At 35.8% G+C, this 20,663-nt stretch overlaps 2 protein-coding genes across 2 annotated transcripts; one reads left to right on the forward strand and one right to left on the reverse strand.

The window, feature by feature from the left end:
• Positions 1-4,966: 4,966 nt before the first annotated feature.
• On the forward strand, positions 4,967-7,162 carry LOC110917704. Its single transcript, XM_022162167.2, has one exon. The coding sequence runs from the start codon at positions 5,175-5,177 to the stop codon at positions 6,903-6,905; it is 1,731 nt and encodes a 576-aa protein (XP_022017859.1). The 5' UTR covers positions 4,967-5,174; the 3' UTR covers positions 6,906-7,162.
• On the reverse strand, positions 7,083-10,925 carry LOC110917703. Its single transcript, XM_022162166.2, has 4 exons — positions 10,001-10,925; positions 8,245-8,936; positions 7,427-7,483; positions 7,083-7,342 (listed from the first exon to the last, which is right to left on the reverse strand). The coding sequence occupies exons 1-4, from the start codon at positions 10,851-10,853 to the stop codon at positions 7,097-7,099; spliced, it is 1,848 nt and encodes a 615-aa protein (XP_022017858.1). The 5' UTR covers positions 10,854-10,925; the 3' UTR covers positions 7,083-7,096.
• Positions 10,926-20,663: the final 9,738 nt, after the last annotated feature.

Genomic DNA, 20,663 nt, shown 5'->3' on the forward strand with positions numbered 1-20,663 from the left:
TAACATTAACGTGTTATTAAACGGCACGACCCATGATATCCTCAGCTCCTCTGATTGCAAGCCCCGCATCATGAAATCATCTAACGACCTGCAAGCATGCAAAAAAGTGTATCAGCATCAAGCTGGCGAGTTCACAGTTTTGTTTACGAAAATCATGTAAGTGTTTAGTTTAAAGACATGTCAATAATAAACTCGATACCGAAATGATATATGTTTGTTTGCCCTCATCAATGCCTATCAATATTGGCCATGTGTTTAAGGTCATTAGTTCACGCCCGTCTTCCCCGGTACGGTGTGAGGTTGTCAAGCCTAATAGCGCTATCAACTAATACCCCGTTGCCTCCCCGGCAACTAGTTCGGTAGTAAGTAGGGACTTTCGTGATAGAATTGAGTTTATTAACTAACATCGAAATTAAACCAAAGTAATAAAAGTATTCCTCCCTGGAATATTAGTTTGTTTGTCCCTCCCCGGGACGCATGCTTGTGAAAGAGTAGTGAACTCACCTTAGTTTGTTCGGTAAATGACAACGTGTTTCAAGCGTAATGATTTGTTGGGTCCGTTACACGCTACCTAAGATATATTGTCATATAATTGAGTATACGAGTAGGATTCTGCTTTACCCTAGTGTCCAAATAACCGATGTTTATTGCTTACACACATCAAGTCTAGCATACCGTACACTTCGTAACACATAATTTCTTATGTGAAGACACATTCAATGCCACTAGAATTCATTTAAATGCTCACAAAAAATTAAGACCATGTGCATGATTTTAGTTTGTCAGTCCATCATTAAATCGGCCCAATCAAAGATTTAGAATTCTCACTTGTGTAAATACATAATATTATAAAATAGGTAACCGGCCCATAGTGCTAGTTATATTTGGACAGTTAAAAGTGATAACATATATGTATTATGTTTGAAGAATAAGTAAATTCTAATCCTTGTAAAATATCTTTAGATGTACTGACCATCATAGCCAACATGTGCAGCCATTTATTCATAGTGAAACATGTGCCACTATTCCTAATATATGCGTCCCCCTTGTTTCAGTTTATAAATTCAAACTTTTCAATAGTATTCAGAACCTTTTTTTTTTTTTAATGTAACATGCATCAGCCCACTTAAATTCATGCATTACGGCCACTTCAAATAATATTAACATTCCCAGAACAATATATATAAAGTCAGACCACATATTCATTATTATTATTATTCCATGCATGTGCCATGAACCAAATCAAATACAACTTAATTACATGTGCGGATCACTAGGAACTCCACCTGATGATGTGCTAAAACTACTTTAACTAAAATAACTAAAATTAACCTAAATCTAGATTCAAAGTTATACTCTAGACTTTCTAAGACTCGACTAAACTACTAACCGACAAGTGAACCGATCGACTGTGGTAAAGCTAAGTAAGTCCGAATATCAAACCCACGAGACTCGATTAAATTACACTAATGACTCTATCTAGACTAGGACTGACACGGGCATGACTAATTATTTATTTGATTGGGGGGGGGGGGTTTCTAAAAGTGCAATTAAATTAAACTAATTAACTAGATTAACTAGAAGCAACTTTGGACAAAGTTTTAACTCAGTAGTGATGAAGACTACCTAGGTTGAGAATCCCTCTTGTTATTGAAAGGCTTTATATCGGATACTAATGTGATTTGGAACCGGGATCTTTGGATGCTAAATCCTAAGAGAAACCGAACAGGACCCCTGACCCTTCTAAGGAAGACACCTATGGACCTCTACAGATTGTTACGAACACCGACTAGCTAGACTCCCTTTACGGTCGCCAAAAGTTCTAGGAAAGTGCCCTAAATTGACTAACTACTTTTCAGTGGAAAGTCTAAAGCGACTAATGGACTCAACTTGGTTTAATAGACAAAGTAATGGCAAAGCAACTAAAACCGACTTTCTCAAAACTAATCCTAGCAATTTACCAATCTAGACCTATTAACAACCTAGCACTTCTCAGCACTAAAGTTAGTAGAATAATTATGCATAATTAATTCTTGAATACCGTTTTTATGGTTTATTGGCCAATTCATCACAAGATCACCCCATAATTAATTCTTGAATACCGTTTTTATGGTTTATTGGCCAATTCACCACAAGATCACCCGAACCCGCTAAGACCCAAATAATCAACACAAGTTTGTTATTTGAAAGACATTCAACAAAACTTATGTAAAACAAGTAAACAATCATAAATCAAGCATAAATATGCATATACACCAAATTAAGGAACAAAAGTCTTTTACTTTACTAGAAAACCCAAATCAACATCAATATCCAATAAAAATCCAATCTTTAACAAGAGTTCATAGGTAGTTTTAGGCGTTTAGCCAAGAATCATATCGAATAAAGTCATAAAAATCATGTTTAAAACAAAATTCATAGGCAAGAATATGAAAACAAGGAAAACGAGAGCAAAACGGGAAGAAAAAACTCGTAAATCTTCACTTCCGATGCTTTAACTCCTACCGAATGATTCCCAAGCGTCTAGAACTTCAAAACCGTCACTAGCAGCTCCCGAATGCAACCTTGAACTCCAAATTCGTCTCTAGCCGTCCATGAGATGTTCAAAGATGAATATATAGTTTTTCCATGACCTAAACCGTGCACTTCACGAAACTCACTGTATCTGAGGGTCTCTCGCGCCCGGCGAGAAGAATTGGTTCACCGATCGCGCCCCGCGACCGAGTATAAATTCCGGAAACAATTTAACCTCTCTCGCACCCCGCGAGATAGTCTCTTTTTACAAATCGTGGCCCGCCAGAAAGCATCAGATGCAGTTTTTGTTGCCGTTTCATCCTACAACCTTCCAATTACGTCCCGGTACTTGGTTTCTTCGCATTTTATCTCGTTTTTCGCTCTTTTTAGCTGTTTCTATCAGCCAAGACCTGCCAAACATGATTATATCAAAAGTATGCACATTCTACCAAAAACCGAAACTAAGACTAACGAAAGATGTACAAACTCTACATGATAATTATATGTATTTTGCAATATATCAAATATCCCTACACTTGCTCTTTTTAAATTACTTATTAAAATCGAAACTTGTGTTAACTGCGATTGCAAGTATATATGTCCTCTTAAACCCAAGCCCGACTCCAAGCCCTTATCATGCAATTTAGGTTCAAATGCGGTCAATCTACCTAGGGTCTCACACTAAAAATCGCAGATCCGCCTAATCCCGCCTCAAGCTTATAGGACAAAAGGAACGAATCATTCGACCCATTTCCTAACCGTAATTTTATTCTAAAATTAAGAGATTTTAACATCAAATTTCCAAGCCTTTATCATGCACCAAGTGATAAACAACCAAACAACACATAACACATATACTTCACATAATGGTAATTGCAGATATTTGAATTTGAATTTGAAAAATGCAATAAAGATACGCGACACATGATACACCCAAAAAACGTATAAATAAAAAATAAAAAGGAAAAAAAGGGAGTTGTAAGATTCACTCACAGTTTGCGTTTGCGATTCCTTGTAAAAATGAACGTACGGACAAGATTGGGAAACTTGTAACAATGCGGGTTATCCTAAAACAAGAATTTGGAACGGACTAAATAAAATGAAATTTTAAATAATGAAATTTAATTGTGTTTTATAAAGTGCATTATTTGACTATCATCATTTTAGGTGGGACATTTATGGCTTAATGCAATGGAAAATATGCCTGAGGATTTGCAAGTAGGCTTCCTAGCTCTTTTCAACACCGTTAATGAAATGGTTAATTATGAAAGAAACCTTTTATTGAGTTATAAGACCCTGTGTAATGGGGCGTTTTTTTTAAAAAAAATTCAAAAAAAACGCTTGAAAACGCCCATGTACCATTACATGGGGCGTTTTTTTAAGCAAAAAATCAAAAAATGCCCCTTTAGCGTTTTATAAACCACGCCCAACACCCTTTGCCTTTGTCCAATCAGATTTCATCCCCCTTGTCCTATCCAATAAGATTTTTTCTTTTTTTTTTCTTTTTTTTATTTAATGCCCCAATAATGCCCAATAATGCCCCATCCCCACTACACCCATTTTTCTAAAACGCCCAATAATGCCCCTTTGCTGACTGGACCGCCACGTGGCGTAAAATGCCCACACTTGGGGGCATTATTTTCCCCTTCCACTACACATGGTCTAATAAGTAGGCTTCCTAGCTCTTTTCAACACCGTTAGTGAAATGGTTAATTATGAAAGAAACCTTTTATTGAGTTATAATATATTTTTCACAAAACATGTTTTTAGATAAACCAATACTATTCATCGAACGACTTTTAAAATCAAAATTTTATTATTTCTTTTTTTTATTCATTAAATTTAAAAGGAGACCATAATTTATTTTAATTCAATAAATCTTTTTATTACTAGTAAATATGTTAAAAGACATAGATCTTATCATAAAAATTCCAAGTTATATATATTTTCCAGAAAATCAAGAAACATATTCAAGAATTTTTATGTTGATGATTTTTTCATATTTTTTAAAAATTCTAAATAATATATCATGATAAAAAAATAATATTTATTCCATAATATGTCTAAAAAAATCCCGAAAGTTACACAACGTGTTCTAACATGATTCCAATCAGTAATCTATAATTTTTTTTTCATCAAAACACAACCTAAGATCAAAAGCCTCAAAATCTACATTCTAAGAACCTTAAAATCATAAGGAAACAATTTCGGATTTATAAAGCCTCCTTAAAGCTCTTATGGTAACGATTTCAGAAACCGGGGTACTCGTGGTGAAGTTGTCAATCGTCACAATCCTAATTCCGGCGAACCAAGGGTCTACTGAAACCCAATACGCGTTAAAGTAACATCACACGATTTCAGTCTTGTTACGTTGGCCCTCACGTCGGGATCATTTGTTTCTTTAAAGTATAAATATAAGTTATATAACCAAACATGTTACATGTATTATTTGAGCACCGACATACATTATTATATGTATTATATTATATGTATTAAATATGAATGGTATATGGCGGTCCAAACAAAAAGCATCCGGCCATACACTTGTCTTTTCTCTCTGTCTTTCCACCATACCCCTCCCATTCACATTCATTCGCACTGCCCAATCTCTTTGACACTGCCTGCAACAATTTCTCCGATCAAAACCTCTGTTTTGAACCATGTTGCCGGAAAAACCAGTTGCTCCACCACCGTGGGTCCTGCGGTCGACGATTCACTGGTCTTTCAGGATCCTAATATTTGCTTTTGCTCTTGGTTTACTGATTTTCTGGGGTATTGATGGCTTCAGTGTTACTGATTTCCACAATGATTTTGTTACCACGTTTGATGGCAAAGCAGCTGTAAACAACTTCACCCTCACCCATCCAGATTCAGTTTCCGTTCTTCCTCCTCAGTTTAACTTGAATTTAACTATCCAAAAACCCTTGAAAGCTCCAGATCCGGTGAGTCTGAAGTGGGTTTCAGCTGAGCTGGACCCGGATTACTCAGCGAACCTACTAGCACAGTGGTTAACTCCGGGCGGGGAGCCCTGTAAGGATTCCTCCACCGAGGATATTATTATCCGGGGTTTGGACCGGGGGGATATAGATACTATCGAGTTGTCTACGGGAGATATCCATGAATATGTTATCCAAGCAGTGGATGGATCGGGTAACCCGCGTTGTTTGGGCGGTGATTACTTTGAAATCGATTTATCCGGTGAAACTTGGAAATCTCGTCCTCCGATTAAAGATTTGAGCAATGGGACTTACTCATTTTCCCTACAAGTTCATCCCGATTTTGCTGGAGACTATAATCTAACGATAATACTACTGTTTCGACACTACCAGGGGTTAAAATTCTCCCCGGAGCGATTCGCCTTTGATAAACTTCTTCGGGTTGTTCGGATAAGGTTCAGCAACTCGAACGGGTCTGCTCGGTTGCCGGAAATCGAGCAATGTAAGAAGTCGGATTACAATCGGGATGTGTGGGCGGGTCGATGGACCCGCCACGGGAAGAATGAGCATTGCCGGATCAGCAATGACGGACGCTACCGGTGTTTGAAACCGGATTACCCGTGTAAACACCCGTGGTGTCATGGGCCTCTGGGATCCGTGGAGAGTAATGGGTGGGTTTACTCGACCCATTGTTCGTTCAAGTTGTTTGATTCCGAATCGGCTTGGAATTGTTTGAGTAATCGTTGGTTGTTTTTCTGGGGCGATTCGAATCACTGTGACACCATTCGGAACTTGCTTAACATTGTTTTGAATTTTGAAACGGGGATTATTCCGCGGCTGTTTGATATGAACATTACTAACCCGAGTAATCCTCGGCAGTCGTTCAGGATCACAAGTGTTTTCAACGGGCATTATAACCATACCGGAAACTATCAGGGGTTGAATTCGCTATACAACCATGGTTACCGAGAGTACTTGAACAACTACTTTTCTGGGGAGACTGTTCCGGACACGTTGATCATGAACTCGGGGTTGCACGACGGGGTTTACTGGCCGAATTTGAGAAGATTCATAAAGGGGGCCGAGGATGCTGCAGCATTTTGGGCGGAGGTTCTTGATGGAGTGAGGCGGAGAAAGGTTGCCGTCCCGAATGTTATTTACAGGACCACCGTGGCGACGGGTGGGTATGCGCGGAGATTGGTGTTTAATCCCAACAAAATGGAAGCGTTTAACGGTGTGTTTGTAGACAAGTTGCGGCAGTTGGGTTTGATTGATCATGTGATAGATCATTTCGATATGACTTATCCTTGGCACTATGATAATCGGTGCAACGACGGGGTGCACTACGGCAGAGCTCCAGCCAAGATGAAGTGGCGAGACGGTGAGATCGGTCACCAATATTTTGTCGACTTGATGTTGTGTCATGTGTTGCTCAATGTCCTGTGCTCAAAATAGGCTAGGATATGTATGTATGTATGCAGTATATCTTGTATTTTTTCACAGTTTAGACCGTGGGGTTTGGGGCATGGGTTGACACGTGGCTTGGGTCGGCTTCGCTGGGCTGACCCACATTGAAGACGGTATGGTGGGGCGGAGGTTTGGGGCGTGGCCAACCCAAACTATATTTTTTTATAAACAAATTTAGTTTACTTTAATTTCATGGTGTCATAAAGAACCTGCCAAAACATCTTATACATGTGCTTTTTCAAGTACATTTTCTTCACTTTTTCTCTTCCTTTAAGTCCCAAACGTCGTCGTTCTGATGGGTTTTTAAGCAAATATTGAAGGTGTTTGGATAGAACAGTGGTTCCTGAATGCCCAGTTGGATGTAGAAGACCACTCACATTGTGTTCAACAATCTCTTTTGTACCTCCTGCATCTGTTCCTAGCACCTAATTAACAAAACACCTCGGTATATTAGGGATATTGGATTTAAATAACCTAAAAATGAACAAAAAGTAAGAAAACATTCGTACCGGAATACCATTTGCCATCGCTTCGGTTGTCACTCTTCCGAACGTTTCTCCAATCCCCTGTGATCATTTAGTCAGTCAAAATTTACTTTTCATTTGGGGCGTTTCGGAATTGTTATTTAAACAACTTATCTGCAAATCGCGTTACTAAAAGCTGACAAGAGTCATGTCATAACAATAAAAATGAATCTCCTAGCTGGAGGGTGTGGTTGGAGCCCCCTAGGGGCTTTATCAGTCTACCTAAGCACCACGTAGGAGCCATGTCAGCCTGGGGGCTTTATCACGCCCTCCTTTAATTTGCAGGGTGTGGATAGAGCCCTATAGCGCCCCTCCTTAATTCGGTGGGTGTGGTCAAATGCAATAACTCTCCACGATCCACGCGCTGGTTGCTCGTTATCACCATGGCGGACACTCTATAGCGCCCCTCCTTAATTCGGTGGGTGTGGTCGTATAGCGCCCCGGGGCGCCATAGAGGGTGAGCTGGTGGGGGTGGCGCCCCCACACCCTCCGGCCTAACTACAAACTAGAGGTGACAAAATCGTTCATATGAAAACAGGTCATTTTTAGTACGGGTCGGGCCAGATTGACCCACAACACATTTTCCCATTTTTTTAAAATTATACAATATAAATTTTACTTTTAAGTGACTGTAAGAACTCGTGTGTTAGAAATAGCTTTAAGACAACTTTCAACCTAATTGACCGCTTTTAGCTATTTTTTTTAAATTTATTTAACGCGTTTCAGATAAAACACAAAGCACAACTTATAAGTAAACGAAATCTGTAGTTAACTACTTGTGGTATTTTTAAGAAGTATAATACCTGGGAATTTATAACATAAACATCTGCTGCAGCATAAAGCGAGGTGACCCGTGTCGTTGCAGGAGTCCACATAACTGAATTTTGTAAACCCGAATGATTCGATAAGAAACCGAGAAGTGATCTGACATAAACAACCTTATTACTCTTGGATCCAACCGAACCGATCAGAAGCTTAATATCATTCCTCGTCTTTTCTTCACTCACATTCAACATTTTTTCGAAAACTTGTTCATCATCAATCATTCCACCAGGTTTTTTATTAGTCGTCGCCAGGTGTACCGATTCGACCAACGATAAATGACCCTTTCCGGGATTTATACTGCTTAATGCCATAACAAGCATATCACTATCTTTTACTCCCATTTCTTCTCTCACTAATTTTCTTAACAAAAGTCTTTTTTCCAGCATTTTTTCGACGGTGAACGCAGGGGTGTTTAGCGAACACGAAATGCCAGCTACGAAAGCGAGTTCGTCATTGACCGCGAGTGGAACTAGAGAGGGTGCAGATTTGAGTTTAATATTTTCTTCTTCACACCAAGTCATCCATTGTTTAGATTGTGATTTGGACAGAAATACCAATGTTTTTACACGGTTAAGCACACGCTTAGATCGATCAAAATACTCTCGCCGGTTTTCCATTATCCACCATACAAGTCGACGTGATCCTGACGCTGAATGATCAAGATACTGTTCTGTAATCATTTTAACTAATTGTCATTAATGTTACCATGTCACAAAAATGCATACAAAAGGAAAATATTTAAATTTTTCCATTTTGAAAATTAAGAGTAAAATGTCATTTTCGTCCTTGAGGTTTGACCACTTTTGCGACTTTTGTCCAGTTGTTTGTTTTTCCGCATCTGGATCCAAAAGGTTTGAAATCTTGCAATTTTCATCTGACTCGTTAACTCCATCCATTTTTCTCCGTTAAATGAGGGGTATTTCCGTCTTGTTAGACATTTTTATTAAAATAAAAAAACACTTTTAAGTAATAAAGATACACCTCTGTTGACTTTCTAGTTATGACTTTTCTTACATACATTAACAAATAGGTAAAAGGACGAAAATACCCCTGACTTAATGTTACAAATTGGATGGAGTTAACCAGTTGGATGAAAATCGCAAGATTTGAAACCTTTTGGATCCAGATACGGAAAAGCAAACCTTTGGACGAAAGTCGCAAAAGTGGTCAAACCTCAGGGACAAAAATGGCATATTACTCAAATTAAATCCTCTTATGTAAAGATTTAAAGACTTTTTTAGAAGACATTGCTAGATCAAAATATATAGGACATTCATTTGAGTAAAAATGCTATTAACTATCAATGCATATAAATTCTTTTAACTGTTTGTACAACTTCATGATATAAAAAATAGAGTTATATGCCAAAATCGTCCCTGAGGTTTGATCACTTTTCCCACTTCAGTCCAAAAATGAAAAAATTTTGTTACCGGACCATTGTGATTTCATTTTTGTTGTCATTTCCATCCAAATCACTAACTCAGTTAAAATGTAGCGTTACCTTCCAAATCGTCCCTGAGGTTTGAGAATTTCCAAAATCTTCCATAGGAGTTAACGATAAATTTTAGCTGAGTTAGTGATTTGGATGGAAATGACAAGAACTATGAAACCTCTGGGGTCCAGTTACAAAAAAGTTTCATTTTTGAACTGAAGTGGCAAAAGTGACCAAACCTCAGGGACGATTTTGGCATTTTCCTAAAAAAAAAATAATAATAACAATAATAAAAATCTCACCAATCCATGATGCACAGACAGCTGATCCTGCTATAACAAGATCTGCCTTCATTGCAGCCTTAAAACTAAGCTTATATTTATCCTCAACAACTTTGATCTTCTTTCTATAAAGTTCCGGAAGCAATCCACCCTTTCGGCTAAGCGCAACTACAGAAACCGCGCCTCCACAACTCAAAATCTCCGACGCCAGCTCCATCATCGAAAGTGGCGCTCCAGTCATCGAAAGCTCATGGAATACCAAGACAAATGTTTTTGACCAAACAAGCCGAGCAAACTGACTTTTTCTATCGCACGTTCCTGATCGCTTCGCAGGACTCAATCCCACTACTCGGTCTTCGATCGAACCAAACGGGCCAACTAGCATCCCATAAGTAGCATTTGTTTGTGGAACTTGTTCTTGAACTTCAACTCCGGTACTGTTTTCAGTTTCCAAAATCTTTTTCTTACTACCACGCTTGGAACGAGAACTAGAACTAGAACCAGAACCGCGTCTAGATCTTTTGCTCCTTTTCTTTATAGATACAACGCTATTCGACACACCACGACCACCATTCGTTTCCATGTTAATATCCATCTTCTTAACATCATCATCTGTCAACACATTACTGATATTGATCTCACTCACACTCAACTCAAAACTATTTTCAATTTCACCATGGGCCCACATTGACTGGATACAAAATCCAGCATAGGCCCAAAGAGTGATCAATAGCAACCAAAGTACTATCCTAGAATTTAATCTTCTAGGAGAGCCTCTAGGTGTCGGTTGACCTGATAATATCGATATTAACACTCGACGTGATGATTGTCTCCCTGAGTTTCTTTGCACATCTATCGGATCACGTTCATCCATATCGTTGAATCGAATTCAAGCAGCATAAGATCATAGGACATCAGTCCTTAAATCATGATTAAACAGCTTCAAGTGATTGAAATATAATACCTACCCATAATAAGCCCTTCTACTTGCATATAAAAAAAGTAGAGTTAATTACTGTTTTCGTCCCTGTGGTTTGTCAAAAATCACTATTTCAGTCCATTAGTTTAAAAATTGCGATTTCAGTTCCTATGGTTTCACTTTCGTAACCATTTCAGTCCACCTCGTAACCATTTCAGTCCCTGTACTTAACAGAATAATGGATTGAAATGGTTACGAAAGTGAAACCACAGGGACTGAAATCGCAATTTCTAAACTAATGGACTGAAATAGTGATTTTTGACAAACCACAGGGACGAAAACAGTAATTAACTCAAAAAAGTATTTCATTTTTATATGGATGAGTAATCAAAGTGGATTGTTTCAAATCATGAAACTTAATCATATGAATTAACAGAACATCATGTTAGATAGTTTTGTATTTATAATTATACATTATGTAAAGAGTTTGTTGGATTAGTTGTCCCTTATTTGGTCAATGTAACCTAGAGTATATATATTTTTGTATATATTTTTTTTTCATGTTGTTTATATCAAAAGTAACCCAATATTTACAGAACTAGGAAGCCACTTATGGCAAACCCGATGTATGAGGCTTCCGCATGACAACGGGCTGGGTATGGGAAATCCTAGTCGCATACCTAATTGTAAAACCATTGTAAAACCATGTCTCATACTTGGCCTATTATCCGTCTGGTATTTTTTTTGGGTGTACCCATTAGTTTAAAAAAATGCTCGTCGGGATTTTCAAAGATATATTTTTTCTTCCGGTTCTAATTTTTATATAAATGTTGCTAAATTGAAATATTAAAAACTACATAGATACCATCGTCCTCATAAAATTTTTGAAATGTAAACTTCCTGAGAATATAAAATTTCAAAAGATAATTATGTATTTCATAGCCTAGATATATAAATGGTATCATTGAAATATATGTTGCAAAATAAAACTTTATATTATATATAATAAAGCGATAGAATGAAACATTACTAAACAAGAGTTAATAGAAAACAAAACTAAAAAATTGCAGCTGGTATGTGATTCGGTGGCATATATTTCGGGGAATCAGACAAGGTATCATCTAATCCTATACTCGACGGGTTTGGGTTGGGCTCAGGTTTTCTTGCATCTCTACCGACGTGCATAGGGCCGGGGTGTGTTATGTATCCTTACTTTGCATTTATGCAAGAAACTAAAAAACATATTAAATAAGGAAACTCGAAGTCATATTTTTAAGTTACAATTCATTAATATCTTATGTATTGTTCAAAGCATACGGTCAACAATCAATTTTCTTGTGAAATTATCTTTGTTTATTATTCTAGCTTCCGCTCTTCATCAATATCTTGTATGACTTCGGCTATTGCATCATTTCATCCCTTTCAAACAAAAATTTTCCTCATATATCATTGTTTTTGTTTAATTTTGTTTGATTTTTAGTTATGTGGTATGGATTATGTTTCAAACTATGTTGTTTAGATCTTTCAGCTAGTACAATTCTTATTTGTCCATCGTGGACCCGTGGTACATTAACATGACATGCCCGTAGTCATTGGCTGACCTACACTATCCAATTGGGGAATGGCTGCCCCGAAAAAAGTTAGTGTAGTTTCAGACAAAAATCATGATCGCCCCACTTAAAAGTTCAGTTAAATTCCCCGTCACCCAAAAAAAAAAACATGGGTCCACCACTGCCCATAGGAGTCTCACTATTATTTTGTAAATTATTTCTTATGATTAGTATAATTATATAAAAGATAATTGTAAAATATGTTGACGATGGAACGAAAAACTAATATGTGTTTTTGGTTGTTTTTTGTATTTTTTTTATACAGTTTTAGATAAATCAGCTCTCAACATTTTATTTTATTGTTATTTTAATCATTTATGACTTTTTTTTTGGGTTATTCTACTAGAACGGATGTTGATAGGTCTTTGTCACAACCAACAACTCAACCATCCTAGTGGAGGTTGCTTCTTGACGTTGTTATTAATAATTATTTGTTTTAATGTAATAATTAGGTTAGAAATCCGTGTATTACACGGGCTGCATGAATATAATTTTATATAATAAATAATAAAAATATATATCTTTAAAAAATCTCGTATATTACACGTATTGAATAAATATAATGTTATATGTTAACACAAATGGTCATCAAGTTTTATCTTTTAAAAATGAATATTGATGTACTATTTACTTATTATAATATTTTACTTTGTTTTTTTTTGCATAAATTTAATTTTATATAATAAATAATAAAAAAATATACATCTTTAAAAAAACTCGTATAATGCACGTATTCAATAAAATATAATGTCATATGTTAACATATAGAGTCGTTAAGATCTATCTTTTAAAAATAAACTTTGATGTAGTATTTACTTATTATAACATTTTACTTTGTTTTTTATTTATTATGTTAAAAACACATGTACTACATGGGGTTGAATCCTTATCTAAATATTCTTATCTATTTTTTTGTTTCAAATTATTATTATTATTATTATTATTATTATTATTATTATTATTATTTAATATGATTATAATAAAAATGAACGTTTATCATTATCCAAATATTTATTCTTATCTAATATTTTGTTTAAAATTATTATATATTAAAGATAAGTAGAAAAATAAGGTGATAAAGCACACGTGTCCAAAATAGATTTTCATTTATTAGTATACAAAGATTATTTGAAAAAGATGCTAAAATGGTACCTGAGTTTAGACCATTTTTGTCACTCTAGTCCAAAAACAAAACTTTTTATATCTAGCCCCTTTAGTTTCATTTTTGTTGATATTTTAATCAAATTGACAATCTGGGTTAGAATTTTCTGTTAACATCCTCTCTTATTGTCGTTTTCCTCATTTAAAAGAAGGGTATTATCATCATTTTATGCCATAATATATTATAATTAAACGAAGAAAACGACAAAAAGGGGAGAAGTTAAAAGAAAATTCTAACCAAATTTGACAATTGTATAAAAATGACAAAAAAAATGAAACCTCAGTGACCTAGATACAAATGGTTTCATTTTTTGAACTGAAGTGATAAAAGAAGCCTAAACTCAGGGACCATTTGACATTTTACTCTTATTATTTTTATGTTTAATTTTTTTAACTATTTTTCTAAAATGACATGCTCATTCCTCGTAATAAATGTAACATCTTTCTTTTTAGTTGTTAAGAAAATGTTTTTATAAGTTTCGTAGTAATGAAAGTTATAACTTCTCAATTCGAAGCGTTACACTAAGTTTTTTATATTGTTTTGATCTGTCAAACTACAAAAAAGTAACAATATTGGATGCCTTTGTTAGTACAAAATTTGACTGAATCCTCCAAAATTTACTAGACAATAATGCTTATAGATCAATTTAGGAGTAAACCCAATAAATATGAAAAAAAAAACTTCATTATTAGAATTGAACCGAGAACCTAATAATCCTAAACTTTATCTCACCCTAAAATGCCACTAGGTTTTAATGTGTCATATGCCTCTATTAATGTTTAGAAAAAACAAAGTCAAATATGTCAATAATGCAATGTTTAATATATTTAATTCTTTATTAATTATAGAAAGCAAAGTCAAAATATGTCAATAATGCAATGTTTAATTTATTTAATTCCTTTTTATTTTTTTAATAGAGTTGTATGTAAAGTCAAATGTTATGTTTTTTTTTAATGAAAATAAATATAGAGTAAATTACTTTTTGAGTCCCTGTGTTTTAGTGGTTTTAACCACTTGAGTCCAAAATCAAAAAGTTTAACGCCCTGAGTCCCTAGCCATTTATTTTATAACGTTTTGAGTCCAATTTTGTTCATTTTATAACGATTTGAGTCCAAAAAATTGGACTCAAAAGGTTAAAATTTGGACTCAAAAGGACTCAAATGGTTAATGAAAATGTTTATAGGGACTCAGGTCGTTAAACTTTTTGCTTTTGGACTCAACTAATTAAAACCACTAAAACACAGGGACTCAAAAAGTAATTTACCCATAAATATATTTACTTAAATAATGTAAAGTTTTGTTTAGATTGCCATCCCATATATTTTATCTCGATATGGAAATCAAAGTTAATCGCTAAGATCACACGTTGTAGAAGGGTTTGAAGATGGAACATTACGCGACACGTGGACCACACGTCAGAATGTGGCGTGGTGCTAAAACGAACGGTGTGGGAGTGACGTGGTTAGTGACGTTTTTTAAAAAAAAATTATACATATAGACATTAACAAATTAAAACACACCCAAAATTCACCCACCAATCAAAAGACTCCACTTCACAACCCAAATGGCCTCCACGCCGGTGGAAAACCTCAAGCCCAAACATAAACGCTATGGACAACGTCATTTCCGGGGTGGTGTGTGCGGTGTGGTGTGGTGTGGCATAAACGCCACAAAACCACACCCACACCGTATGGTCTAATGTCTTGCTTTAAACTCATTAACACAAGTCAAGTAATACTCCTTAATTACGGGTGTTGGTATATGCACCCCTACGGGAGAAAAATATGGGTGAACATGAGAATAAGGAGAGGAATATAAGTGTGCAAGTGGTTTTAAGAAGTGAGAGATAGAGAGAAACAGATGTGTAATCTTAGATCTATTAGTTCTGATGGGATGCGTTTAACATTCATCATTACTTGCACGCTTAACTTTATAAAAAGCTTTCTAAAATTTCATTTTAACCCCCTCAAGTTTTACGTGGGTCAAATATAATAAATTTCCGTGCTTATTTTTATTTATGTTTTCGGTTGTTTGCGTATTGTCATGTATAACAATTGAGAAACCAAATTCCACTATAGCGAATACCGCATCAAGCTACAGTGCTTGGTTTTTTTCTTCGATTTGTTCCTTTTTTATACCTTCGACATTCATTATTATCATTTATACCCTTAACTTTGTAAAAATTTATTTTACCCTGTCGAATTTTACGTGGTAATTTTTTTACATGGATCAATTATAAAAAGTTTATGTGCTTATTTTTATTTATGTTTTCGGTTCTTTACGTTTATCATATATAACATGTTTTCACTAGGTGGTAAAATTCAGGTTACTTTACATTTCAACGCTGCCCACGAACAATACCATTCTTTAACTTAAAAACACAGTTTTCTTGCTGTTAAAAAAACACTATTTTCTTATGCACATGTCAATATAGATCCAAGTTGTTTATGTTTTGTCATAAATTTTTTTACCATTCGTTAACTTAAAAAAATTCTATGTTCTTATGTGCTTTTTAAGTATGTTTCGGTATATATCTAAGTTGGTTTACGTTTTGACGTAAATTTTCTCGGCAATGAGTCAGGTTAAATATAATACGTTTTCGTGCTTGTTTTATGTATGTTTTTAGTTGGTCTATGTTTTGATATAAGTTTTGATCATCACTATTATTATTATATTGTATATAAAAAATAAAATGGTGTTTGGGCTCGTTTAGGCTCGCGAGCCTAAATGAGCCTGTATTTCAGGCTCGAGCTCGCTAAAGCTCGGCTCTTTCGAGCTTTTAACCGAGCCGATAACAAGTAGCTCTCGAGCTTCTGAGCTTGTTTACACCCCTAGCCGCCAGTGTGATTTCACACCTGGGCTTAGAGCAAAGGCAACACCAGCTCTGATTTTATATATGTGGCTGTCTTGTAGAGTTTATGTGAAATCAAAGTCGGTTGTTACAGTTTCGTATATCCATAAACGTGCTTGTCTTGTAGAGTTTATGTGTTCTGGGTTTCCCCCACTTAAAGCACTTTGTTGGACCGTAAATGTTAATATGAACTTGATTTCACTTTGGAGCACCATTACATGGGATTAACGCATTTTTAACTACAAGTCAGCTTAAGGTAACATCATATTCATAGGATTACAATTTCCTGTAATGATATCATATGTGTCTCATCCATTTGTGAGGGCACTTGTTTATACTTCTGAAAGACCATTTGAGGGTGACTATTTTCTTTTGAATCATTGGTTGTTAATAGTTCAAATGATATCAAAACGATTTCGTAATCACTGAATTCGAACGATAATTGTTAGTTCACAATTTCTTATCTCCATTGTTAATATATTTCGTTCCTAGTGTTGATATATTATGATGATTGTGAAACTGTTTTGATGAATGCCATCAGGTGATTGAAGATGATGTTCTTGATGGAAAAAATTTATATTAACATGTTTGATTTGATTTTATTTGACCAAACAAGTTTTGTACGATATACTTTAACATGTTAAATAAGAGTTTGCATTGATCAAGTAGATTCGATTCAACTTTATTTGATGAGAGTTCAAAATATTAAAAATAAGTTATGTGTGGAGTCCATGCGGGCTTATAATAAATAAAATCCTAAAAAGTCCCGTACTAACGAGTTCAATAAGAGTAAATGTGACTCGCTGCGCGCTAATGAGGGAGTATAAAACGCAGTTTCTGTCTGTTAACTCAAAATCACAAAACCTTCATGTCACCGACCCACCGTAAACAGTTCACTTTCTTTCGGCCTAGCTAAACAATCCAAAACTTATAACAAGCTATACATACAAACTCCGGTTATATTCAATCCGTAACACAACTCATATCACTTTCAAAACTCAGTTTCTGTCTCCTAACAACTAAACACAACTTCTTACTCAAACTAGGGCTAGAAAACTTTATTTCTAGTAATCCTTCTTGCTGCTACTCTTATCAAACTCAAAACTCCTCTATAAAACACCATAAACATACACTAATAATCACAAAAGTTAACACAAAAGTAGTAAAAAAATAAGTGTATTTAAGTAAATGACACAAAAACAGCCCTAAAACTTTCATCCACTTATGTAATTAGGTCGTTCAACAAAACAAACATAAATTAAACTAGAGATACACGCATCAGTTCAAAGCTAAATAGCTAATACAATAACGCGTAGAACTGTAGTAGATAACGTTAAAACATATACAATCAAAATAAACAAAATCACGAAATCTACCTTCGCTGAGTTTCCTATCGAATGCAACCTAACTTCGGAACTCTGACCGGCGAGAAACGAGTCCAATATCATCTCCGATCAACTTGATTCATGCTCGCAGGGATGACGAATCACAATGGTTAGATCCAGTGGCGAAGCTTGAAATTTTTTACGGGGGGTCGAAAATGTATATACCCAAAAATTTCTATAATCATATTATTATTATTATAGTAGATAATGTTATACAATCAACACATGGATTGTTTTCTTAATTTATTAGCATCCTCTTTGTTAAATATAACTTCCATATGTACTTCTGCATGAACACTCTCGGGCTTCCTTATATATATTTTGCTAAACAATTTCCTATGATTTAATATATTTAGTTTTGTTTAAAAATTATGGTACTTTATTCCAATATTTAGTCACATTATTATAGTAGATTATTATTGAGTTTTACTTTTAATTACAAAATATCAAATACAAAGTATCTGATAGTACAAAACGTACGAATAGAGTGGAAAAGTAAAAAAAACGCAGTGTCATTTTCGGGAGTTATTTTACTACGAAAATGTCACCGCGTTTTTTTTGCTTTTCCATGCCAGCGACTACTGGTAAGTTTAGTGATGCTGAAGGTACAAGAAGCTGTCAAAGGCATGGAGAGAATCAAAACCAACGGATCCTTTACAAGCTACCAAGCTTGTATATGACACCCTAATGAGAATCCACACAGGTTGGGTTCATGTTGAAGATATTGAGGTCTCTTCTCTAATCCAAACATCTTGTATACATTATAGCTTACATTCATCTAGTTTGGGTCATCTATGACTAAGTGATTACTAAAAACGAAGATGGATCCTAGGTCGCGCCTTCCCCTTCTCCCTTATGTCAGTCTTTTTCTCATGACGATAATTGTTATGAGTAAAAAGTGTTGAGGCACTGTCGTTGTCGCTCTCCTCACCTCATAAAAAATAGTATATTTGAGTGTTACGTTCCCCGCTGCTAAAAGTAATGAATTGTGATTCTCTCTTCATAAAGAATAAGAATGAGTTTATAATACCTAGGTCTCAAAGCTTAGAAGATCCCTACTAGGGCTGTTTCTATCACCAAAACCAAAACCCTCATGTACCAATCGAAAGCCACCGCTATCTTTACCAATGTGGCCACTAAAATCGCCCCCTATACATATATTTTTCTTTCCTAGGTATGACCCTCATCGCTATGTCTCCTTTCATGATCATGATCCCATATACATAGTTGTAGTGCATAGCACAAACAACTGCCACTACCTCCTCATCTAGTACTAACCTCAACACCATAATCCTATCATTGTACCTTATCACCACTAGCACATTATTGTGCAATTATTTAGCCACTAGAAAACCCATCCCAATCTCATCATACCCAAATACCACAACTTGTACTCATTGCACTCGGCCCTTCTATTCCCCTTCCACCCACTCTCCCGAAGGCACGCTATCTGTACCGTACGCCTTTTAAGCACATCTATCAACTCTAACAACCTACTGTTTAGGGTTCCTACATTTCAAGAAGCCAAATACAAAATATACCCCCTTTTCTTCTCCTTGCGTGCACCCCTCATCCCCGAACACAATCTCAAGGAATAATCATGACTCCTACCGTCTATGGTAGCAACTAATAACGCGTACACAATGAACGCATTAGCACGGTAAGTCAATGGACGCACAAGAACGATCGGAGGCAAGTTCGTTTACTTGCAAGTATTATTCTTTTCGATGGAGTTGATTTCGCTTACCATAACTTCTTCCTATTCTTTATTGTAGGTCCCTTGTCGGAGGATGACGAACCTAAACCTTGTTATACAAACTCACTAGCGAGTGCGGAATCCAAGCTAGCAAGCAAACCGGGATGAAGCAAGTATAAACACAACACACAAGGGTTCACCGATTAACACCAATGTATTTGTTAGGGCTGGATTTTTGTTATACGTGATCCTTATACGTGATCCTAACCAGTGATCCTTGTTTCTTTGGCAGACAGTGATCCTCAGCAGGACTTCAGGATCAGGATCATGGACCATCAAAGGATCCTCATGCTAACAGTTACCTTCGTTTAAAACAATGTTATTTTGCAGGAACATCTAGCAGGATACGCTCTTAGCATCATAATCAAGGGACGCGTCTTCACAATTATAGCATGAGCTTAATCGAAGATAGACGTTGCAAAGGATATGGAAACTTAGCTTGATTTATGGGCGGCAATTTAGGCTAGATTGTCTTTTATTTCTAAAGGGGTAATGAGCTGATTATTAGTCTTTTTACCTAAAATAGGTCACCTACACTTGTATAAATACCCCTCTTCCTCATTCGGAAGAACACACACGACATACAACGCAACTCTCACACACTTAGACACCAAAAGCAATAGTGATCCTTGTACTCAGCTCATTATCATCCAAAGTTGTAATCATATTTTTGTTATATTGAAGTTGGTGATCGGTAGTTGCCATCACCCGAGGTTTTTTATGCCGGAGATCATTCATTGATCAAGGGCTTTTTCCTCGTATAAATCATTGTGTCTTTGCATCTTTATCACAGAAGTGATCCTTTACTTTCATAATTAACCAAGCATCATACCCCGTTTTCATAAAGTTTGGTTACATTATCGTTGTGTGATTTTTGACCAAAACAGTTTGGCGCCCACCGTGGGGCAATTGGTGCTTCATCCATAAGAAAATCTTTTGTTCGAAATCATTTCAAAGAGTTACATGGCTTCATCATTGAAGAACACGTCCACGGCGATGTC

Source organism: Helianthus annuus, chromosome 16, assembly GCF_002127325.2.
Source record: "Helianthus annuus cultivar XRQ/B chromosome 16, HanXRQr2.0-SUNRISE, whole genome shotgun sequence".
NCBI lineage: Eukaryota > Viridiplantae > Streptophyta > Magnoliopsida > Asterales > Asteraceae > Helianthus > Helianthus annuus.